The 25,741-nt window shown below is 38.9% G+C and overlaps 1 protein-coding gene across 3 annotated transcripts in view; it reads left to right on the top strand.

Annotated features, from left to right (window-relative positions):
- Window positions 1-23,071, top strand: part of KIAA1549 (KIAA1549 ortholog) — a 133,733-nt gene extending 110,662 nt beyond the window's left edge. The window contains exons 13-20 of one of the 3 annotated variants that reach the window (XM_052667830.1): window positions 3,918-4,123; window positions 5,783-6,006; window positions 7,170-7,314; window positions 8,892-9,125; window positions 10,146-10,198; window positions 13,724-13,869; window positions 15,634-15,788; window positions 20,716-23,071. In XM_052667830.1, the coding sequence (XP_052523790.1) occupies window positions 3,918-4,123; window positions 5,783-6,006; window positions 7,170-7,314; window positions 8,892-9,125; window positions 10,146-10,198; window positions 13,724-13,869; window positions 15,634-15,788; window positions 20,716-20,970 (1,418 nt within the window). In that variant the 3' untranslated portion in view covers window positions 20,971-23,071. The remainder of the gene's footprint in view (window positions 1-3,917; window positions 4,124-5,782; window positions 6,007-7,169; window positions 7,315-8,891; window positions 9,126-10,145; window positions 10,199-13,723; window positions 13,870-15,633; window positions 15,789-20,715) is intronic. The other 2 variants (XM_052667832.1, XM_052667833.1) reach the window with 2 other exon arrangements.
- Window positions 23,072-25,741: the final 2,670 nt, after the last annotated feature.

Here is a 25,741-nt window from a genome sequence, read left to right as displayed (position 1 = left end):
ATTCAGCCAGCAGTGCATGCTGTGCAGTTATAAAAAGAAGACGATGTACACTTTCAGTGCCTTAGGTTTGCTCTAAGGACGAGGAATCATACCCAAGTAAATATTTAGGAAAACAATTATACTGTAATAGAGGTCATCTCAGACATGCTGGTTGGTTTATGACTTGCTCTAGCCTATCTGACTTCAATTCTGTTGCCCTGATTTTGCACTGTCTCATTTCCTCTTACCTGGGGACTCCATTTTTCTCTCTCAGTTTTTCCATTTGCCTTAACACTTCATGTAAGGTTTAATAAGTCCTTTTGCTATAGAAATGTCAGATATTACCGTGCCTGCATTATCTGACTAAGGCAGCAAAAATATTATGTGAAATGTTTTTACCTATACTTGCCCTTACTGGATCAAACATACTGTGTCTTCATCGTTTGGTGCCTCTGGTTTGGCAATCACAGGGACTATTTTTACCATTCATAATTGGTCCTGCTGCCTGTAGAGGCCTCTGTGTCTGTTAAATGACAAATTCAGCTCCCGTTTTGCACAGCTGTGGCTTGGCAGTTGGATCCAAGTTTATGCATTTCATCCAAAAGTAAACACCAACCTTGCTGTGTTTTTTCCACTTGCCGTTCGAGCTGAATTATTTGTAATAATTACTGTGTTGTTTCTTCTTTTTCCTTTATGTTGTCAGGAACAAACAGAGTGGGTAAGTAACCAGAGCTAGTATACAAGTATGAATAGAGATGTTGGTGTAGCTGTAGATGTATCTTGAGCATGGAAGGATTTCTCACCTAAGAAATAAAACAAAATTGCTTTTTAGCTATCAATGTATTAAAAGATCTCAAAACCACAACTTATAGCCATGCAATATAAACTGATTTTTCTGATTTTCTCCAAATTCTTTCACATTATTCAACATTCTCACTATGAAAGAAGCAAAACTGTAGTAATTTGATCCTGAAATTTAGCATGGTATAAACAAGTTACAGATCCTTTTATTTAGCCTCCTTACTTTAGACAAATGCAGGCTACTTGCTAAGAAACTTGAGTTTTTTCCTATGAAATAGTGTTTCAGTGCTCAGGACTGAGACATTGTGAAGATGGTACAGGAGAAAGCTGGCACTGTCTTTGAGAGTGCATACCATACCCAGCGATAAATTAAGGGCTGTGGTCTCTAACAGCAATTTCCATTTTATAATAATAGGGATGAATGGGTGTAAGGCTGTCTATAATGCTTTCCATTCTTAGTTTTGTATACTAACTGAAAAGAGTCATGAGCGAGACACATAATCTACACATAATCACAAATCGTGTGAAACTCGTATGAGAGTGCATAAGGTAGGGTGATTCAAATTTCTGTGGATCAGTAGGAGATTCCTGTTGGCCTCACATGATTTTGGATTAAGCTTTGTACACCTTGGTTGCTGTCTCTTGCCTTCATCTGTCTCCCACTGTATTGGTTTTCGTTTGAAAACAGCATCCTACGGAGCAATTAATTTTCCTGACACTTGTTTAATTAGCCGTTTCAACCCAGGAGTATTGATCCTGATACATGATCTATGTGAAGTAGTTATTTAAAGCTGTTTTGTCCAGTATTTCGGTATAAATTCCTCTCCATTTTTTGTCAACCTCAACTGTGTGGTAAGAGATCAAATTTTCTATCAGGTAGTGCCATCTTCTAGCTTTGTAAGGAAGGATTTCTAATGATGAAAAATAGTGCAATGTAAGTAATTTGAAATGAGACATCATTCACTGTCAGATCTTACAAAGGAATTCCTGTTAGGTTTGAAGCAGTTCTCACGTATGCTGACACCACAGTGCAATTTTGGGTTTTCTTACATACTTTTCTGTATATATACAGAATATAATACATGATATATAATATATATACAGTATAATGCATACTGTATTTCCATCTCAATTTGTTCTTACAGACACATTGAGTACATGTACATGCAGAGAGGATTTAAAGATGAGGGGAAGCTTAGACTTCTATTTTGCATCTTTTCTACAAAAGAGAGTAGCATTTAATGTTACTGTAGAGCCTTTACCAAAATTTGGTAGTGGGACTTTCAGGTATTTTTACAAAATTAAAACAGTTGCAGAAGAGTCATCTGCCAAGCACCTGTTTATTCGCGTAAACAGGAAGGTTATGGATTAAATGATAAAGAGTCATTGGAGATGCATGACTGGGCCTTGCTACCATAAGAGCATCAAAAATAAGTTTAAAATGTTCAGTTGGAGGTCTGTAAGCTTTGAGAACTGCTGCTAGACTGTGAAAATTGGAAAAATTGTTCATATGTGGGGAAAATGAGAAAGAAGGCTGCAGAAATTCGGATTTTTGCTGCACTACAGGATTACTCTGAGAAACTTGTAGTAATTGCTTGTATCTCTGTAAGAGACAATGCTTGTATGCTTCTAAGAAATGCATGAAGATGAGGCCCATTAATGATTGTAGAGATGACAAGTGATAAAGATCATATAAATAGACCGTGCTGAGACGTAATTACATTTCATTTAGGCTTTATGCCTTGCAAAATGTCTGGGGACAAATCTTGAATGGAACTATTTACCTTCTCTTTAAGACACTTGATGAATAAGAAAGTCACATTTATAAATGATGTACGTAATAATGCAATGTATGAATCATTTATAAATGCGTATATTTGACAATGCATTGATCAAGATTGAGAAATATGAAAGCTGACAATTTTGCTTAGTATGTGGGCACAATTCCTTTTGCTTCCTGCTCCCTTTTTGTGCTAAGGAAGGAAGGAGCAAGTCTCCTGCTGTAATCATCTACAGACGATGGCTTTCAGTCTTCTTCTGAACCCAGTGCTTTGTTAGGGTTAGTGATCAAATCTATTGTCATAGCTGTTTTCCTTTCTGTCTCTTATACCCCATCTCTTGGGTCATGTCAATCAACAACTGAAAGTGTACAGTCATATTCTTTTTTCTTCTGATTTGAACCAGAGAACCATAGCCTGTTAATAGAAATCCATGTGAGGTACCATATCGCTGTACTCTGTTGCACTCATCCATTGGAAGAATCACAAACTGTAGTCTTCGATTATAATTTATGGAGAAAATCAGTTTATCAACTTGCAGTGTTACCTTGCAGACAACACAAAATACTACTTTTCACATCTTTTTTTTAATTCTAGTCCACATAACAACTGGTGTTGTAGGCCTCACTCCAACAAAAAATACAAAAACATGTTTTATGTGCTTAAGTGCAAACCACTGGGTTGTTCCTACAAATTTCAAGTTTAAGGGAGACAGCCTATTCCTGGTATAGTATTTAACTGTTGCCTGATTCAGTTGGAGTTCTCAAAAGTCTTCAACAAATTACTAGGTGGCAATATTTGTACAGCTTCCACTTAGAATGTGAAGTTTTTATCCTGTCACAAAGAAGCAAGCAGTGCTTTAAGAGCTTCAATCAGTAAAATGTCTGTAAAATTCTTTGTGTGAATTCTTCAGTCTTTTTTGTTTAGTTGACGTATTGCTATCACTGAATAACTGCATTTTGCAGTGTGACATCTTTTACTGCTCTTGGAAATTCCTTTTGTGGAATTTGCATCTCCATAAGTACTGAGGAACCATTAGCAGGATGTGCTTGAGCAGCCTTTTATGGACCAAAGCACACTGAGATTTTGAGGATTTGCAAATGCCAAGAGTTTGATTTACAGAAATAAAAAATGATGGCTCATCTTCTGAAAATGTAGTGAGAAAATGTTTGTAATTTGCAAACTGCTGGGCAAACTTGTTGTACAATAAATGCGAATCAGATGGAAGGCCTACAGGGTAAATCAAAAACAGACAGAAAACATGGCAAAATCTCATAGCATAGCATCTGTAGAGCTTGTCATTTGACTGAGATAACCTTAGCAGCACTGCTTTACTCTTTACTTGTTCTGGTAATTCAGGACCCCCTCAGAGCAGCAGTGGCAATGAGCAGCACTCCTCAGCCTCTATCTTCGAACATGTGGATCGGATGTCACGTTCCTCCGATGCCAGCAGACGGGTCCCAAGCAAGATCCAGCTGATTGCTATGCAACCAATGGCAGCACCTCCAGTTCAGAATTCTGTGCTTTCTGATCGAGTAGCAGAGACCAACAAAATTAATAAAGAGGTATTTCTTAAGTGCTGTGAGTGCTTGTGGAGAACTGTATGCCTAACCAAATGGGAAGTGAAAAGATCCAGTTTCCTGTTATCAGGAGTTCTCATTAGTTCCAGTGCAGTTGAATTTTGACAAGTTACAGGAATAATCTTGTTTCCATCCAGAGAGATTACCTGACCTGTTATAAGTGCTACCTAATCTGAAACTTAAGCACAAAGAAAGAATTCTTGACAGGATACGTTGTGTTATCATCCTTTTGCTAGTTGGTAGGGTATGATTTACAATAGAGAGTTGTATAAGAGCTGAAACGTCTATCTCTGAAACATTGGGTTTCATTCTGCATCATTCTTCTGGCTTTTCAGCAACTCAGGATATGAATTATACAAACAAGTTATTTTAGGACATCCTAGAGTGTGAATTTGCAGCACAGAAATTGCTTCCAACTTCTGATGTGTTTATCTGACAGTAAACATACAGAAACTTCCTTCTCTGATGCTCAGATTGCTCTAAGCAGAATAAGAGCATGCCTGGGGCACTAGGAGAGAAAGATAATGTGTTGTAAAACCACATCATAACTGCCTGACAACACTGCATATCTGCACCCTGGTTTTCTATGCAATGTAAGATGGCATCTTCCCATAATTCAGAGAGGAAGACTACTGAAAGCTTTAACTTCACTGTGTTAAGGTACTGTGTTTCTCACTAACATACAGAAGAGAGGAAAATGTAGTATACATAGGCAAGAGGGACCATGAGGTATACATCTGATTATATTGACAGAAGAATGATAAAATTCTAACTATAAATGTAAAAAAAGTCTGGCTTGCATCCCTGTAATGCCTTTGGGGGATTTTCATTAGAGAAACCATAAAAATCAATTTTAATTGTTTTTTAATTTACTGCTGCTGTGTTCCCAAATGAGTCCAGCACAGGCAGAGCAGTTGTTGTGGACTGATCTGGCGCCCAGGTATTTTTTGCTGGTAAGAATGATTTTAGTGAGCATTGGGCCAGAAAATACAAGTACGTTATTACTGTATCATTCCCCAGATGGTGAGATGCACTCCAGAGAATCCGACAAAAGACTGGAAAGAGGCATAAAAGCTCAGTCTGCAAGAAGCTGTAGAGCTGGCAGTGCTATGTTTGTCTGGGGACCTGGGGTCTAGTGTTGCTGCTGCAGTTCTCCCTAACTTGTGGCAGCTTTGTATGTACAGCAGAGAGATTAGTTAACAGTTTAGATTCCTGTCCTTAATGGAAATGAGTGGCAAACTTCAACATTATTGATCAAATATCTCTGTTTGACAGGCAAAAGTAGCTTGCATTGATCAGTCTTATTTTCTTAGACCGGTATCAGTTCACAAAAAGGTGATCTCACTTTTTTGTGTTTCTCTTGCCATTTATTAATGAATTACTACCTCTCTCTAACTGGGCATGCTGTTCAATTACATATAATCCTATTATGTATAATATCACATCTACACAAGGAGGTATCCAAGAAAGAAAGCATGTTTACAATCTGTATGATTTATTTTGATCCATCAGAGATTTTTTTTAAGGGAATGGGGTCAGACACTGAGGTGAGAAGGAGAGGTTTGCAGAAGAGCAGCAGAAAGTTCGGTTTGCAAAATCCACACATAAAAATGCAGTTGATTTTCTTCCTCCTTCTTCTTTAAGATACAGACAGCCCTAAGGCATAAATCTGAGATTGAGCATCACCGCAACAAGATTCGTCTTCGTGCCAAGCGCAAAGGGCACTATGAATTTCCAGTTGTGGATGATGTGGTGGTGGTTGACTCCAAAGAACAGCACAGAATATACCGCAAGGCACAGATGCAGATTGACAAGATCTTAGACCCTGGAGGAAGTGTGCCTACAGTCTTCATAGAGCCCAGGAAAAGGTAGGGGTTTCAAAGATGGGAAAGATCAGTTTTCTTTTAAGCTCAGAGTCCAAAGGATATCAGACTTTTACTTCTGAACTTTCAGAGCTTAGAGTCATTTTGATCCTTAGTTGACTTTGAGTTGGTTAGACAAAAGGGTTGGGATTGTTCTAAACATTTTTATTTGTTTCAATGTATGTCAGTTTATTTTGTTTTCAAATGTGTTCTTCTGCAAGTTTTCATGGGTGAATTCTCAAAAAAACAACAAAACACAAATGTATGAAAACTGTCTTAAAACATTTTAACATTTGCTCTGCCATTGATTTACCTAATTCTTGTGTGGTGTAAAGAGATCAAAATTACAACATAAGTACTAACAAAGAAACAGGGAAAATGTGGACTGCAAGAAGTAGCATTTTTATAATGACTGTAAAAAGATCAAAAATAAGGAAAGCCTTGAACAACTTAAAGAACATGAAGATTCTGAATTTTAAGGACAAACTCACAAGCAGAGATAACCTTTTAAATATTCCTTCTATAAAAAGAGGCATATTTGACAGCGTCACAAAACCACCTTCCCAGGCCTGTATTTCCAGAGAAGGTTTTCTCTGGGCTCTGTCTAAGGCTTAATAATACTGAAGTACTATTTCTAGAGGGCTGTTACCTGCTACTGCTTCCACATTGAAGGAAAGGTGCTTTTCTCCAGACCATGTTCTTCAGCTGGTTTACAATGGTGCAGTTAAACACAACATACTAACCAAGCACAAGGCCTCATTGCTGGTGTGGTCTGTTCTGCTACTGAAAATGTGTCAATGTGTCAGATATTGGGCTGGGAGGTGTGGAAAGGTGGTAGGGGAGGCTTGGAAGATGGTTGTAGAAAGATGGTGACACTGCAGAAAGTTTGGGTGAGGAGGGAGACAGTTTGGGCAGCTGTTGCTATAGCAGTGATAGTGTTGTTAGGAGAAACTTGAGGAGAGGGGTTTGGGACTGACTAGTGGGACTGGGACGAAAAGCTGGGAGAAGGAAAAGAGCCGAGACAAGGATGACTAGGATGGAATGGGCAGAGAAGCTCAAACTTGAATGGGGTGAAAAGAAACTACAAAAAGAAATGTGATTACCTTTGTCTTGTGGTTTTTTTGCTTTTTTTTTCTCTCTCTCTGCCTTTTTGTTTTCTTTGTATTCAGCTCTCGCGCAAAACGTTCTCCAAAGCAGCGCCGGCGACATCAGATAAACGGTAGTCCTATCGATGCAGAAAAAGACAGGTTGATCACAACTGATAGTGATGGGACGTACAAGCGACCTCCAGGAGTCAATAACTCTGCGTATATTGTATGTATGTCTTGAATGGCAGGAGGGTTCTGATGGCTGTAATGGCAGTTGTGACGTGGGAAGGATTGATTCTTTCTAATTGTGATCTGTGCGGCTAGTTTCAGGCATATGTAATTAACATGTAAATCCAAGCGAAACAAACACTTCATTGGCAATTTGTCAGTATGAAGCCATGAAATTCTGCCAACTATTCCTAGAAGAAGCCAAGAACTAAAACTATGTTTTCATTAATGCCACTGTATTATGCACATGAAAGTGTGCTTGGCACATTCCACAGTGCGTTGAACATAGTTTCGCTCTAGTCCAGTTTGCTGCATCTATGTATTCATATATTATAGCAAAATAAATCCTTTGCTCTCCCAGAGTGAAAGATTTTGTTCTTTTCATGAGAAATTTTATCATCTTTAAAATCTGTGAATTAATTATTAATGAAAGGCTAGTATGACTTTATACCACAGTTACTTAAAATAATTCCGGTACAGTGTCTCAACAACTAATTTTATGTTTTCCTGTTTAAGAAACACTTCTGTTCAGTCATACCCATGTCAGAAACTGTATTTAGGCATTTTTACCCATTTCAAAGGAGACTTTACTAAGCGTAATGCCAATATTAAAAAGCTCTGGACGGTGTTTATCTTGAAAGATGATTTAATAACTTCAAGAACTTCACCATTAGCTGCAAATGCAGTCAAGTGGCTGTAATGCTGAATTCTGTGGTCCCCCTCTGCATTCAAACAAGAATGTGGTGATTTTAATGTCATGCTGCAGCAGAATGAATTATCATCTGAATTAAGACTTGTCACGCAGTGAGTTCAGCCCCTTTGACATCTGTAGCGAGACAGTACTCAGAATGCTAAGTTCCTGATGAAGTTGAGGCTTTTGCATCTCTGTGATTGCATCTCTATTTTGCAGTCTGCGTACAGTGGCAAGAATGAGCTTAAATAGTAAGTCTGCTGCTGCAAATGTTTAATTTCCTGTTACTGATAAACAATAGACCCATGGTAAGATCCCAGGTAGTAATTGCAATGCATGCCTGAGGTATTACTGCAATGAAGCACTTACGTAAATCCCATTCAGGTGATGCACCCAAGTTCCATACAGCTAACCCCTTAACTTCTTAGCAATTCCCTTTGCATGCTTTCCTGGAGGGTAATAATTGCTTAATATTACTATTGATGTGATCAATTGTCAGCTAATTTCTTGGACCTGAAAAACTGCGGAGGATTCAGAGATGTGGACAGTCTTGTCTGAGTGGAAAAAATGCTCACAGCACGACTTCACATGTGTGCTTGCAAACTGTGATTTGTTATACCTGAGGAACTGCTGTGCCAAGCACCACTGCCATATTGCCAATCAGGGCATTTCAGATCACACTGAATGAAGCATTTGTGCAGCTGGTGTCATGTCTGTGCGTGTGTAAGCAGGGAGGGTAAGGGACAGGGTTTGTCTAGCGCTGATACTTGGGTTTATTTCATCTAATTCTGGGTCTGGCAGGGGAACATTGCTCACTTCTGATTGGGAGCTGGTTGCTTGATCTTCTGGCTGGCTGCCCCTTACCTTCTTTATGTTTTCTCCAGTCTGATCCAGATTTGCCTCCTGAACCTCAGACGTCATCTTCAGCAGATCTGGGGAAGTTCCCCGGCCTGCCGTCCCACCCAGTCTCCCAGTACGTCCCACCACAGCCATCCATAGAAGAGGCTCGGCAGACCATGCATTCGCTCCTGGATGATGCTTTTGCCCTGGTGGCCCCCAGCAGCCAAGCAGCCAGCGCCACAGCTGTCACACCACCCGGGGTCTCTGCAGGACAGCCGGTAAACAGCGGGCCTGCATGGGCAGGGAGGGGAACTGCATGCACCCAATGGGGATCACCTTATGGTCCATCTCAGGCAGTAGAAAATGCTTTCGATGTGAGTCATGTCATGTGTAAGGCTTTTCTGGACAGGTGGTTAGCACCAGTTGAGTCACGATCGCTGCTGTTACGCCCTTTCTGAAAGGACTTTGCACAAATATGAAATAGTTTCTTGAACAGGTGAGCTCAGAAATGACCTTCACAATATGGTGAACTTACTTTTGAAGCCGTTTGGATTTTTTTTCCCCTTTTCCAATCCCAACCACAAAATAGTTCTCTTTTAGAGTGAAAGTTCTCTTTTAGAATAACTTCTGTGTTCCTTCTCAATTATGATCTGAAAAAGATCACCTTTTGATCTGTTTGTTTTTTTTTTTTTTTAGTATAGGTACTAGTATAGTTTGTTAGTGAAAAAGGATTGGATTGGTTTTAAGTTATATTTTCCAGAAGAGCATCCAAATGCTTTCATAAAGTGAGGAGTAGAAAAGCAGTATTTCTGTGTGAAGTTTTTTGGATTTCGTGGAACACTGAGACACTGGATAAAATTTTAGCTTGTTTCAAGTTCCATAACAATTCAGTTGAGATTTCAAAACCCCACTGGACTCCTGAGTCCAATCCCTGTGGTATCTCTATTGCAGTCTGATGATGATTGGAGATTTAAAGAGATTTGCAAATGAAAAGTATAATTTGCTGAAAGTTTTAAGCTAAATAGACATTGGAGCAGTGCTTGATCTGTGAGTGCAAAGAGTGTTTTTGAAAGGTTTTTAAGTTACTTGTAGACCCTGATCAGACAAAAGACTCTGCTGTCCCACTGTAACAGTGCTTCTCTGACCTTGTGACACTGGGTTTGTAGAACCAAACTGTCAAGCTTGCAGTCCAATCACATACATAGGCCTAGTGATCTCTGCAATTCATCGCTTGAAAGTCTGGCAGTGGACTTCCCGGGGTATACATTTTAATTCATTTGCTTTCTTTCATCTAACAGAGATACGTGGAATTTGGAATGACTCCGCCAGCAGCACCAGGTCTCCTACCAAGGTAGCGTTTCAATGATGGAATTATCATATACTATTTTCTTTGCATTTCCTCCTCCAGAGTTCTTACTGGCACAGTTATATTATTATGCAAAGTATGTTATAAATGAAAAGTAACAGGAATCCAGATCCAGCCTGTGTAATTTCTTTATGTGACGTGAATGACATATGTATACTGTGTGGAATCCAAGTCCCCATTGAAAAAGAAATGTGTTTCTAGCCCCTTGGCTGTGGAGATATCGTTTCAAATACTGAGTAAACCACTGAGTTTCAGGTTTCAGAGAGCCTGAGTTACTCAGATGCATGTATATCTCCCTGTACTATTGCTTTCATCTTACTTATCCTGAGGCTACCTCGGGATAGCACACACTCAGGAAAGCTTGCAGGTGACTAACAGATTCATTCTATTTCTAACCAAGTTGAGAACAAGTTTCAGAGCATTGGGACCCTCATAGTGAAAGCATGCTTTGCAGGCCTATTGCTATATAATCAATGAGAAACAAATATTCCATCTTCTGAACTTCCTTTGGGAGAATGACGTAAAGAGAAGAAGCAGTTGTCCCAGTGATTGCTGTTTGGTGTCTTTGTGCTAACAACACGTGAAGTTAGACTCTTGAGTCACAGTGTGTACTGGGGTCACATTTGTCACAGACTGTCTATGCTATAGTAACCAAACTGGCGAAAAAGGCATCTTTCTGCTGCTCTCTCATTACATCTCATCATATGCTCTGAAGCACCACTGGTATCCATGTCATTCATAAAATTCCACCTCGTCTTTACTGCCTTGAAGATTTGATGATTCTTCAGCTACAGAATGGATATTAAGAACATTCCTTTATCCTTTGTTCTGCAACCCTATTTTGGAAGGGCCTACTAGAAAAGGAGTAGTCTGCAAGCACATTTTCTCAGTTCTTGGTCAGAGCTGACTATTTCAGTTACTGGGAATTATCTCTTTGTTTTCCTGTTACAGGTTCAGAGAAAATATGATAAATTAATCATGAAAGTGCTGTAACCCATGTTACAGATAGCACCTTTGCAGTATATTTTTTGTTCAAAAGTTTATCAGCCCTTGATATTGGCACTCTGGATTCCCATAAAAAGATTTCTTTAAGCTGGGTCGGTGAAAGACAAGAAAAGACTTTTCATGATTTTGGAATGGGGCTTATGCTCATATTCAGAAGATCATTGTAAATAAACTGATAGAAGCAGCACACTAATCGGAGGAAGAAAAATGGATCTGCAGTCAGTATGGTTAGATGGCACGTATCAGTGAAATAGTCCATTGGCTTAAATATACAATGCATAGAATAGTTGGGTAATCTACTGTTCCCTTCTCCGTACAAATGCAGTCATCATCTTTAATAGGCTGGAACCAACTTGGATAAAAAAAATTGTATGTGAATAACCCAGGACACGTAACAGCTGTACAAACATAACAGCACAATCAACAACTTTTACCAAAAAATGAATGTTGCATAACGCCACAGAGATAGCTAGCCATAGTGTCTCACTGGTTTAAAATTGATCTGGGGGACAATCGCTCCACAGCTAATTAAACAGCTTGAGGCTGAATCATTTTTTGCATGTGCTAAGCTACTGCTGGATCACAGTCTGGAAATAGGAAGTAGCACTGGCAAGCCTGAGTGATGCAGATTGTCCTGTTTTGTATACTTTTGTTGACCTCTGGTTAATATTAAAGAGTAGTTATATCTATCTACTAAAAAGAAAATTGGAAAGAGAAGTGGTGGGTTATTAAACTTGCACCTTTCAATTACAAACCCATCGGCGATAAGGAAATACTTCCTGGCCTTTCAGAAAAAATGACAGAAAAATAATACATTCTCAGTAATGTTGAGAAGACTATTTTTAAAAGACAGCATCAAAAAATTCTAAGTCTGTTAAGACTCAACTCTGCACTGTAGTTGAATGATTGCATCCTTACTGTTTAGAGCAACTAAAATAACAGAAGTGACACTGTTAAACATTACCTACTCATTCAGGCATTTATTTTAATGAGCTTGTAAACCTGACTGAAAATAGTTCCTTCTCAATCCACTGAGTGGACTGTTGGGAATGTATGCAAGGGAGCTGCAGAAATTCTGACACTTCCACAATGGGACTGCTGCAGTTTGAACCCCTTACACATCCTTCATGTAAATACCATATGTCAAGTAGCTGGTACTTTATTTTACAACTACTTGTTCTAGCCTTACTAGGTTCTTATTTGGTTTTATTTCACTCTATTATTATCTTGGCTTTCTTTGTTATTTGCTCATCATACAAAGGTGGTCAGCTTTCCAAATAGAGTGCAAATGAAGAAAAGATTGAATTAGATTCAGACATAGAATTTCACTGTAAGAGAAAAAGAAAAAAAAGAAAAAAAAAAAAGGATGTAAAAGGAGGTGTTGAAAGATGGGATAGGTGATAGGTGGCAGTCAGTTGTCATGAAGAGTTTAGGTGCATCTGTGGTAAAAGAGAATATAAAATTAATCCCATCTTCATTTTGTATAACCTCAGGTTCCTGACTTACGATGTTCATCTCTTTCTTTCTTCATAATTACCTGTGAGAGACAGCCTCCTGCAGAAAATGATTCAGTGAGCCTAACCTTTTGCCTTGAGTGCCTGTAGTACTTGTTGAGGAGCATGTCTCTTTTCTTTAACCATACCTGGAATCTAGGAAAGATTAGCCTAATAACCTAAGCTCCTACAGTTTAGGTACTCACACGTCCACCATATTTAAAGGAGCTGATAATTCTTGAAAACTCAGTTGCCATCATTCTTTAAAATATAACCTCACCGTGTCAGGGTAAAGATGTGCTCATAGGAAGCATAGGGAAAGCAGCATTTCCCTCTCCATCTCTATTCCCATCCTACATTTCTTTTACCAGTTCCGTTACGAGTAATGAGGAAAGTTCAACAGCGGTTTCTGTTGTTAACATTGACTACAACCACCTGCCTGAATTATAGGAAACATTAGTTTTAGGATATATTGCATCTCTCTTCATATGTGCCAATGACAGTTTTCTGTAGTTTGATAAATCTTAAGGAGCAAGCTTTTGAAAATTTCCTGGCGAGTGATCAGAAGAAATCATAACAGTTTACGAAATACACTTGTCATGCAGAATGAGTGGTTTGACTTAGAACTAAACTGTGAGCCTGGCAACTCTTGAGTGAGAGTTAGATGCATTGCTACAGTAAGCAGCTCCGTCACTACTTTCTGCATGAAATCTGTTTTGTTCTTTTCCCTGAAGATTTTTTTCCCAAGGGAAAAACAAGATCTGCAGGATTTCTCCTCTGCATTGAAGAAGCTGTGGCTTGTAAAAATGCTTGCATGAAGTTCTTGGTAGAGTTTCTAGCTCATTTCTATCTGCAGTGTAGAACATGGGGGATGAATGTACTCCTCAGACTTTTTTTGTATGTTTAAGATAAAAACATAGTTCAAAGACATCGTAAGGAGACATTGGAGGAGGTATATGATATTAATTAGGCAGTTTTCTTATTGTAATCCTGAGTCCTCACTGTTCCACAGGCAGAACTTTGGGCCAGGTTTTCTTCAACCTGCAGAGTTAATGCACCCAGACCAGCAGCCGCCTGAGGTTCAGTATTCCTCCAGAGGGATATACTCAGAGGAAATGCCATCGGTGGCACGACCGCGACCAGTTGGAAGCACTGCAGGTACACTTCTTGAGTTGAACACACAATAAATAACAGGTCCCTTTCTTTATCTCTTCTTACACTGAGATCACTATTAAGGCATCATTGTTCTTCAGCTGCTATACTTTAAATGTGGCCCTCATTTTCAGTGCTAAAAAAAGCAGTCCGATGGAGAGGTTAACTCTGCATTCACGTGGCCTTGCTGAAAAAGGCAGTACTTTGCCACTTTTTTTTAGTGTCTTGCAAGCAATGGTTATCACACAGTGTATTTAAAAAAAAAAACAACAAAAAACCTGTTCTCTAAGAATGGAAAATTCTTAGTGTATGGTGCATGTTGACTTTGCACTGCAGACCACTCTGCTGTTTTTGCTAAATGAGATAATTGATGCATCCCAAATAGCCTACTAAATAAAAATGGTAAATGAATGTTTTTCTGCATCTTTATTTTGCATTTCTCTTCCTAGAAATATATGTATAAAAGCAAGATCTTTTAGTTTCTGAAGATACTATCTCTTGCTGACTTGGTAGTGAGATAATTTCTGTAGTGCTCATCAGCTCTATCATGAATAAAATTCTAACATCACATGGCAATTAAGCAGCAAACACTGCTTCTAAAAATAAAATATTCTATTCTTATGCAAATGCCACAGTTAATTTTCTTCCAGACAAATGTTTTCTTCCTGGGGAGTTGAAAAAGACTAAAAATAGTCGTATACTTCTGAGTCCTATTTTTGATATCTGTTCTTCTCTGTTAAATGCATGACTATTACAGTTCTATGATTATTTTATTCTCTGATTCACACTATTCTCGTGCATCTTCTGCAAAGTTGGGGCTGGATTCAGATGATTATTAACTGTCCTTCAGCATAAGTATAAGTAGCTATCTTGCTTCTTAAAGATTGGTTGTTTACTGAGGGAAAAGATGAAGTAATTTTACAACACATAAATCAGACTGGTTTTTGTCTTTTCCTCCCATTTTTGTACTTGTGCATGCACATGTGCACAGTTATCTATTATTTATCATTGGGTTTATTAGATGTGTCTAATTTCCAATATATTCTTAAAATAAATGTTATTTCCTTATGGGAGGAAATTCAGGAAAAAGGAAAGCTGGCATGTTGTTGCATGTGTCTTAAAATTAATGACAATAGCTATCCTTGGATATGTTTGAAAGCAGTAGAGAGTGGAGGGAAGTTAGAAAGGAAGGGGTTAGCTTTCAGCCTGGAAGGAGATACAGTATGTTCTGACCTTCTCGTTAGCCAGCGACAGCATCGTTTAATATTTAACCATGAAGGAAAACTGAAATAACTATACTCTTATATGGTCATGTATTGAATTCTTGTGAGAGATGGGACAGAAAGCAATCTAGAGAGTCAGGATGTAGCAGGGTGAGGTAAATACGGTGTACCACAGCAGCAAATATCTTGTCTTTGCTGCTAAGTAATTTACATTAAAGCATTGCCAGGGTTTTCGGTAAGTGCTAGTTAAAAAGGGCTTGGAATGATGTGCAGTGTGCATCTGAGATGCATGTATCTCAATCTCTTCCTTCAGTGCAGTGACAATAAAAAACACTACACTCAGATGAACTGCACCAAATGCACATAACTTTTCCTTCTTTGTTCTACACTCACAGCCTTCTTTCTGCTGATTTTTTTTTTAATTACACAGAAACAGAGCTCCGCTTTCTTCTTGTCTCTGCTTCCAACAAGGTTTTATGTTGTCATTTGTCTGCCCTACAAACTTGACTGTGTATAAAGATGAAAAAAAACAATATTTGCTTTTAAGGTTCTCAGATACAGCACCTCACTCAGGTGGGAATTGCTAGCAGGATCGGAGGTCAACAAGTGGAGATCCCCTCAGGCAGAGCAGGGCATGGCCAGCCGGGGGGGCCAGGGTGGCCCCAGTACCGTGGAGAGGATGAATATGCTAGGCGAGATGCAGTGAGTACTGTGTTACACATTTGCATAGTTTCCAAAGTAGTGATATGTTCGGGTATTTTTTTTCCTGCTTTACTGTTTGGAAATTTTTTCCCTTGGAATACTTTGAGTTGCTTCTCTGACATTCTTTGCTTTGCTCTTCAAACCTTTGTTAGTTCTTCTGACTTTTGCTTGCCGTTCTTTCACCTTCGCTTCTCTCTAATTGCTTTCTCCCACCTTATCTAACCTTTTTTTTTCTCACTCGAGGCCTTCATTCATTAATTGCAGTTCACCCAGTTCTGCTTCTGAGCACCAGCAGAGGTGGATACTGCTTTCCATTTCCTTCTTTGAAATATGCCTCTGTATTTTGTGATCATTGTAAGTAGAAAACATTGAATTACATTGTCCCAAACTACCCTTCTACTTTGTATTGCTATAGTTCTTTTGTCTTCTGTATCAGTGCACAACAGACAGCAAGAGTTGGGGCCACAAGATAAAGTATATACTTGCACGTGGCAGTGCAGGTGCTCTTAGACAAATTATTTTCCTTTCTCAGTCAGTGGGATGTAGTAAAATCATACGCATTCATTAATCAGTATTACCAAGGCAGCCATCATTACTTCATGTTCTTGGCTATGCTGCTTCTGGAGGTTGATGTTTCTGATTCAGCCTGATGTGTGGTGAGGTTGAAGATACTTCTTTGCCTAGGAAAGATCCAGTTGCCTGCCACCAGTGATTGATGGACTTGCATCTTGAAGCAAGCTGACCTGTGACAGCTTTGCTCTAGTGATCTTGAGAGCAACAGCTTTTTGCCCCTTCTTTTTTCTCTTGTCATAACTATCATTTCTCCAGTTTCTTCCTTGAATGAGGGAGGAAAGATCTTCTTTCGCATATTTAGGCCGTTGTGTGCTCACTCTACAAGAGTGGAGTTTTGTAGTTGCTTTGGAGTGCTTCCTGATTTCAAAATGGCTTTACAGAATGACATTGCAACAGTATGGACCTCCTCTTTAGATTTTGATGAAACAGAGCTCCTGCATCTCCAGCTGAAGTTGAGAGAAGCAGAATAAGGCTTTCAAGAACTGGGCACGCTAGAGATAAACTCTACTGTTACTGTTCAAAACCATTAACTGTCAAAGCCAAGTAATGTATTTCCCTAATTTAACTTGCTATGTGTGCTTCAAACTGTGGTATTTGAATCTGTGAATGTTCTCATTTCCATTTATATCTAGAAAAGCACTCGCATGAGAGGTCTTAGTGTCTTTTCTTTACCATTTTCAGAGGCATCTCTAGGTTACCATTCATTGCCCTTTCATATCATTTGTCTTTCATTTCTGAAAATTACTTTTTTTTTTTTTTTTTTTTTTTTAGATCTGTGGACTTTTATCCCTGAAGGCATATTCAGTCATTACTTTCTTAATATTTTATTAGCTAAATTGCTAACATATTATGAAAATTCACTCAGGGCTCCATTTTCTGAGATGTTACGCAAACAATTGATTTTGACATTCAATGCCTGTAATACTTTAAAAGAGGAGAGGCTCAATACAATGTGAACTGGTTCTGTTATCTTTTCAGATGGATACCTCTCACCTAAATCCAAGTTCACATTCTTTTAATCAATATGAGTTTAAGCCATTCCTCAGCTTTGACGAAAATTTCTGTTTGCTGACTGCTGAAGTTCATTACTGCATTGTGTCTTTTTCTGTTTTCTTTTGTTTGTTTTTTAAGGCAAAAGAAGGAGATCGTGACTGTACCTAAATGTAATGCAGTATCAGTAAATTCTAAAGCAAAGCTCACCTAGTGCCTGCACTGCTTGCTATATAAGCTCTTAACTTGTGGTTTTCCATACTAGATAATTATCATCTGAGCATGGTTTCCTTCACTAGGACAGAGCTCTAAGCTTGTTACTCCTCTTTCTGGAGGGAAGGACTTAATCAATGATGGTCACATTCCTTATGATGCAGTATTCAACTCATTCTTAGCAAACAGCCTTTCTGTTCCCTCATTCTCAGCAAGTTTCTAAAACTAACCTCTGCGTTTAGGGAGATTAGATCTGGAGCATTCTTCTCTGCCTGTAAACTTGAGAGAGATCTAACTTGTGTTCTTGCAATGGCCTTTCTCCTCACAGTACCCTCCCTTACCTGTTATTCCTACAATCTATACTTGATTTTTCTGTTGGAACATAATCTTTCATTTGTGTCTCCTGCCCTAGAATCAACATGCCGGTTACCATCAGTTCACCATTATTCTCCGTCTGAAAGGATAATTGCAGCATTTCCTTTGCTAACAGAAAATACAATATAGATCAGTTGGTCAAGCTGAGCAGCAGAAATAATGAAGCCTGGTTTCTTACAGATTTGTGTGCTCTATTGCATATCTCTACCTCCCTACTACTGCCTGGCATCGCTTTCTATCTGTCTATAATCCTATATGTCTCCACATCTTCTCCAGGTTTCAGCTGTTCCTCCAAGTCACACATATCTTCCTGCTCTATTTTTGTACCCCAGCTGCCCACCGTTACATCTCTAAACTGTCTCATCATACTTTCAGTTGTCTCTTATGTTCCCTGCTATCCCCCATGAGATGCATGCTGTCTGGATGACCACATCCTAACCTGTCCTTTCTGCCACGCAGATTTGGTGATACAACAAATCTGGTCATGTTTAACTGACTACCTGATTTTGTAAAAGTTGCAATATATGTATGTTTATACATATATACATGTATCTGTGTGCATGTGTGTATACATCCCTACATCAGATTCAATTAAATTAGCCAGAGTTCAACTGTTTCTGTGTGGGGACGAACAAATGCACAGTCTCGTAAGTCTTCATTTCTGAATAAGTTAACCAAAAAAGACGACTTAATATTATTATTATCAGTTATTTTTCTTCTACTCTTAATTGCATGGAAGTATAATATAAAACTACAATTTATAGATGCTGTACAAAACTAGATGTTGTCATATATTTCTATTCATAAAGAAATGTAAAAAAGAAAAATTCCTCTAGCCTTCCAATCCTTGTTTTGCTGTTTAGTCTGGTAGATGTTAAGTTTGCAAGAATCCATTATTTTGTTTTTGGGAGTTATTTAACAAAATTTTTATAGCCTTAATGTTAAAAAGCAGCCACCGTGGTCAGCAGATACTCTTACTAACTTCCCCTAAGTGCTTACTGTGCAAACTCCATACCGTATGAGACAGGAGCTGAACCATGTAGTGTATTTTAATGTGACAGTCACCTGACAGGCAGTAGTTTGATACTAAGACTCATGTGTCAAGGAATGTTTGTTTTTAACGTTTCTTTGATTTCATCACTTTTCTATAAACCCACGGAGCACTTGTCAGGTTTGATAACAGTAGGCCGCACATACGAATTAGTTTCAGGTTTCACTGCCAAATGCAGTAATTGTGAACAATCAAGAGGCCCATTCATTCCTTTCTAATACTAAAATCTCCTCCCCTTTAAAAGAAGACAGGATGTTACTGGGAAAATCTTCTTTGCCTGTCATTCTTCCATTAAAGCTTCTTTTCCTCTTCTTAAACCCTCTTCTCAAATTAACTGTGCAAGTGATCAGTGCTGCATGAACTATGCAAGAGAGTCAGAATCTATTACTTGTTCAGTTCTATACCAAACGACTCGGATTTTATTCATTTATGTTGTGAGAGATGTTAGGCAGCATTCTCCCATGCATTTTTCAGTTCCCTGCACACTGCTGCTGCAGTAATTCTAGTCCCCCCATATCCTTCCCAGGCTCTGCTTTGTAATCTCTATGTTCCCTTCCCCCTCTGTCCCAAATCCTTTTCTTGCTGACCTCACTGCCTTTTCTTCCCTCACCAATTTGCTCTCTCTGCTTCTACTTGAGGCTTATCTGCAGAGGTTTCTGCTCGCTAAATTGAGATAACTCTGATCTGAGCTTGCTGCAGCTGGTTGCTCCTTGTTGGAAGGGGATTGTGCTGCTGTGTTCTGAGCTGTAGGTTCAGTACGGTGTGTTCAAGCAGCCTCAAGTCCTTGGTGTCCAGTGTTTTCTTCTGTCTGCCTCTCACAGATACAAGAGGCGAGAAGAAATGCTTCCTTTAGGGATGCCAACTGGAATTTAAATTTTCAAAATATACCTGTTTTTTGTCCATATTGGGAATTTGAAATTACCAGTGTACTGCAAATACATGCTTCGTTTTAGTGTAAGCAGACTTTTTTTCTTGATACACAAGCCCATAAACTCAGGCTTGTGATGTGTTTCTCTCGTTTCATTAGAGAATATTTGTTACTGAACGAAGGCAGAATTAGCTCCTTTCTGCCCTTAAACAGTGATAGTCCCTAAACTGAGATGGTGGTTCTCAGTTACCCAAAACAGATTCTGAATATGGAAAAATCCATTATTTCTGATTTGAATCACTTTTTTTCTTCTGCTGCTTCACCTGTTGGCTCTTTTCCCAGGCATAGATCAGTTACACAGTCCTGAGTGGACTGTCTGAACAGGCAGGCCAAGATAGAATAGGGAAGGTGAAAACAGTAGCATCTCTGTTTCATAGATAGTATGAAGAAATGACAACCCAGAAGGCAGTGGTTTGCCTGTTGTCTTTTGGGAAGCTGATGGAAAGGGCCTTATTGGAAAGCCGGTTCCACTGACTTCCAGTTGTATTTTTAGTTCCCACCTCCTTCCATTTCAATTTCTAAACATAACCAACATATAAGGGGTCAGACTTTTTAATGGATGTTCAAAGGGATTTTAAAAATCCCTGAACTTGAGGCAGTCCAGCAATTTTGTATGTGCTTCTTGTTTTGCTCTCCGTAAGAGGAATCACTCATTCATACAATGAAAGAACAGTGGCAACAGTTAGAAGCATCTCCATGCAGCTTTCCCTTTGTTCTCTGCCTTTTTGCTTTCTTGTCTTTTCTGGGATTAACGTATTTGTTCAGAAAGTACAATAACAATTTCTACCTTTTTCCAGATGCATATGCATGGACACCAAGAATATTCCTCCTCACCAGTATTCCAGATGCCGAGGACTTCAGCCAGGCAACCTTCAGCACCCCCTGCTCAGCTCCCACACAACAACCTTCAGGGCCAGGGCCTTTGCTACACCACCAGTTCCACTGAGGACCTCCAACCAGGTCACTCTTCAGCCTCTCTTATAAAAGCAATTAGAGAAGAACTTCTACGTCTTTCTCAGAAACAGACAACAGTGCAGAACTTCCATAGTTGATTTAGCATTCCCTTGCAAATCTGCCAGCTATCTGCTTCCTATGGAAGCAAAGACTTACAGGAAATCAGCAATGTTGTTCTCTCAAAAGAATGGACTTTCACAGCTCTCTAGACAACACTTCTGGAAAAAAGAAAAAAGCAGCAAAATGAGGAGAGGAAGGAGAGACTGGGAACAGTCATCAGTGTCATGGCAATCAGTGGTAACTAATCTGTTAATATTATGGTGCTCCTCTTCCCTTCCTACCCTCAATACAGTCTAACAAACAAAGAAAACCTGAAGTCAAGAAATCAGCACTCCGGCAAAAAAAAGAGTCACAGGAACAAACTCCAAGTGTAGTAGACTCCTTTTTCTAAGGAGGAAGGCAAAGGTTTGTGCGAACTGAAGTGACATTTTGCAAGAGATTCCAAGGATTCTGATCTCTCCAGTGCTTATGGGGAACTGGTTTGTGTTGGTGTTCTCCAAGATTACAAACTGTATCAGCTCTAGGTTGTTGAAGGTGTAATCCCACGTAAGAATCACTTTGGTTGTCAGTAACAGAGTAGGACTTAGAATAAAAGGCTTTATGAACTACTTGTAACAAAACGGAACAATAGTTGTTAAAGCTCCATGCTTCCAAATGGAGCTACCCTCTGCACTCTTCCTTGTTTTCCTTCTGGTGCTGAAGCTTCAAGTGTTCCTTCATCTTCAATGTTTGCAAAGTGAAACATTGGCCTTGTATAACTAAGAAAATATCTGTAGACTCATTCAGGCTGGAGAAACAAAGCAAAGCAATCAAACAGAAAGGGCTTGGTATATAATTTGTTTTGAAAATCATTGAAAAATAGGAAAGGAATATTCAGCCACAGTTGAATCTGGGGAAATGTGTATGTATGTTTTTAATATATATATATATATTTACATACTACTCTTGTGAGACCAGCGATAAAATATCCCACTCTGTATTTTGCTTTGTGGACAGAAACCAATCCAGCCTGACTGGTACAGGGTCACCAGCATTATGTTTTAAATTGATGTCCTAAATCATTGCTTATGTTTGGATCTGAATAATTTTAGTGAAAGTCGGTGACAGTTTAGAACATTAACATAGGCTTAGATTTGCGGTTTGAAGACAGTTTCTATATTTATACTTGTTCCCACTGTCCCTCTGGACAAAGGGTAAGCATTATCCCCATGGTAAGAATGGTACGTGCCATGGAACTGTTTGTTGCTGTTTTTTCCAGAGTTTTAATTTAATACTAGCTATGAATTTACTAATATTTGGCCATTGCATAACTGTAACTGATGTAATACATATGGAGATTTTACTTAAGTCATAATTTGTTGAGGTGTTTTTATTTTCAGATCAGACTGTACAAAAGCTAGCAAACTGGCACTGAGATGGAGAGTAAGCTGTGTGTTTGTGAGAAGGCCTACGAGCCTTGCCTCAGAAAAAATGAAACACAAAACTGTTCGGTGCTACAACGTGGGCATTTCAAATGCTGTTAGAAGATGGGAGTAGCCAAGGAGATCATTGGGTGGTTGACCAGGGTAAGGCTGTGTTTGTCTTACTGGGGTAGAAATAACAATTGGTGAAATGCAAGTATGTCATGCTGGTTTAGTATGGTGTTCTTTGGCTACCATATCAGTTCCCGGCTCCAGTGCTCAGTAGCTGCAGCAGGACTAGCTCAGACTGAAATGAAAACAGGTAGGAGGATGCCATGGAAGAACCCTGCGTACCTTGTTCGTGAAGTACGTATGTAATGTCATTTGTTGCCAAAGCCAAGACTAGGAAGCAACTATCTGCTGATGATATGATAAAAACAATGGCACGTTGCTTCCTTTTTTTATTAGAGAACTAAGTTGTTTATCTTTTACCCACTGTTGTCAGAGGACAGTATGAAATTGTTTGAGCGACTTCATGTAGCAAAGCGGTATCAATTCATTTCCAGTTCATTGTTCAATACGTAGTCCTCATGGGCACTGGTTGAGGTTTGATTGGAGTCAGAACACCTGCATGATTCTGAACAGCACTATCTACAGGTCATTCTGTTTTGAATTTTTAAAGCCTTTTGTGTAATAATCAGTTGTAGCATAAAAATAAAGAAACTTTTGTTTTCTGCCAGATTTCTAAATGTGAATGTTGCTGATACTTCTGAAAAATGTTGGGTTTTGCAACATGAAGATTCTGTTAGGCAATGTTAATCTTCTTGACTATGCTGAAGACTGTTCCTAAGTGTTCCATTTTAAACCAATTCCTTTATAGCCCAGATCTTTCTCCAGCGTAACTCTGCAGTGAAGCCTGAGACCAATGCTTGTAACATTAGCACGTTACAATTACTTCATTTTAAGAAAATGTGGTCTTCTAGAAAGTAAGTGATTTCTGGCTCCAGCTACTTATGAAGGAATATGAAGTCCTTTGAAATTTAAAGGTACTTACGCTGTTTCTAATGGTGATGCTATTACAATATATCATCTTTTTGTTTTGTTTTGTTTGGAAGAATATCCTTTTCACTCCCGAATCTTAGTGAAGGACATGAACAGGACAGCTAGATAAAGCTAAATGAAAGTGGCTTTTGCTAAAGCAAAAACCTCACTTTAACACCATACAATTTCACAGAGAAGCCAGTAATATGTAAGCTGAAAAGCTGCATTTGAAAGTTATGTTCTCAGTCTGGCTGGAGACCTGATCTGGTATTCACAAAACAATGGTATGGCGTATTCTGTATACTCACATATTAGCAAAAGTAACACAATGGAGCACTAGATGTTCCCGTTCCAGGGATGTTCCTAACAGAGGAAACCCACGCGTTACTTTGTGCAGCTACAGGAAAGCCAATTTTTCTCATGTGCTACAGGGGGACTCTGGGATGCATACGCCAAAATGGGTTTCCACTTGGGAATTCAGGGGGGAAAAAAGACTGCACGCTTCTCAATCCCCAAGTACTTGCATTCTTTTGTCAGTTATTTTATTGCCCTATTAAAAGAAAGAAGAAAAGAGCAGAATTTTACAGTATCCTGAATTTGAAGTATCTGTTAATGAATCTACTAGTTACTAAAAACACCGGTCAGATGAGAAGTTGATACAGGCATAGAAAGATGTTACCAACTGTTGCATCTATTTTCATGACTGAACCATCTGGTTTATAGAATCCTTAGTTTTTTCTCTTTCTTTATAGTTTTCTGTGACATTTTTGTGTAGTTTGTGTTTAGTTTGGCATATAGCAGAACTTGGCAAGATCAGAGCTGTGTAATTTAGGTTGGTTGGTTTGCTTTTCTTTTCTGATGCCAAAATGTAGACCTCTTGCTTCTTGCTTATCTTTAAAGCAAAATGACATTTTACAGTCCTTTTTCAGATAGTAAATCTGAAAGGTGGGCTGTGTTTCAGTGCTATAAAATATCATCCACCAGGCTGTAACACACATGGTCCTGTCAATGGCTGTGTGCATGTGACTGAAGAAAGAGAACTGTGTTGTGATATTGTATGAGAGAATTGCATACATGCTGGACTCATAAAGCAAGAAGTGGAATTTCATGGTGCCTTTGCAATTGGAATATGCTTGGAATGGTTTGGATTCAGATAAAGTTGTTGGATGGTAGCAATGTCATACATAGCAAAATATGGCAACTAGGTCTCCAGGATGACAGTAATAAAAAGATTTGTATTACAAGCTGGAATGTGGCCCCCTGCTCCCACTTGAGTTGATTCTGTAATGTAAACCATAATCTGTGCAGTCCTTCACCACTGACAGTGCTGGTCTGTACAAGTGGAGAACATCTTTCATCAGTGAGATTACCGAAAAGCAGGTCACCAAGACCAGAGATTTCTCTAGGACAGTTTAGATGTGCCTATGGAAAAGTAGCTTCAAGCTGCTTAAATGCAGAAATAAAAAATCGGTTTATTTCTACAGTAGGCATCTTTTTCCTTTTCCTCTTGTGTTTTTGTTTGTTTATTTTTGATGGAAATGGGGTGGGGAAGCTCTCCAATATGTTCTTATTCATGCATTGAGGTATTTATAGACTCTAAATGTTGATGAGGGGGAAAGTAGGAAAGAAATTTTATAGCCATGCTGATGAAGATTTGCTTGGTGTGCCGTGTTTTCCTCCAAGCATACCTGGGTACTCTGATTTCTTTGTTGTCATGAGCACCCTTTGAAAAGCAGATGTCGAAAGAATGACTGTAAAAGTTCATTTTTCTGTATTTGACACGAGTTCAAATGAGTGCAGACCAAGCTCTGCTTACTGCAGCTCATACCATTAGGATTACTGACTAAGATCCAAATGCTGGTCAAGATGATGTCCTTGCTCATGACTGCATGACTTCCACTGAAAACCATTGAGTCACATGAATATTGGATGAAAATTCATCCTGCAAAATCTGTAGTACAGGTTGGGATGTTCTTGGTAAGATGTATCTAGCTTGATTTACAGATCCCAGGGAGTCTGCTCTCACAGACAGTAAGCAACTGAGAGGCAAAAATCAGATAGAGTTGCCCTTCCTTTGTGAAAAGATTTGTCCAGAGCAGAGCTGCAGTCCTGTGAATCCCATTAGATTAGTGCTAGAATACATTTTTATAGTTTGCGGAGTCAGAATGTTTTGTCTTGATTCTGTATTCAACTATGATACTCCTTGCATTTAAAGTGTACTTTCTCTTTCATAATGGCCATTTCAGCTTAGTTTTCAGTAATTCTTATTCCATAGCTAGAAGTTTATGTTTAGGCTGTTACATCTTGCCTTAATCAGAATAAAACGTTGGCACATTTCGAAGCAGTGCTCTGAAGAGTCTTTTGAAAT

This window comes from Tympanuchus pallidicinctus, unplaced genomic scaffold, assembly GCF_026119805.1.
Source record: "Tympanuchus pallidicinctus isolate F22 unplaced genomic scaffold, pur_lepc_1.0 scaffold8, whole genome shotgun sequence".
NCBI lineage: Eukaryota > Metazoa > Chordata > Aves > Galliformes > Phasianidae > Tympanuchus > Tympanuchus pallidicinctus.
The sequence above is the reverse complement of the archived record's forward strand: the minus strand, read 5'-3'. Positions and strand labels throughout refer to the sequence as shown.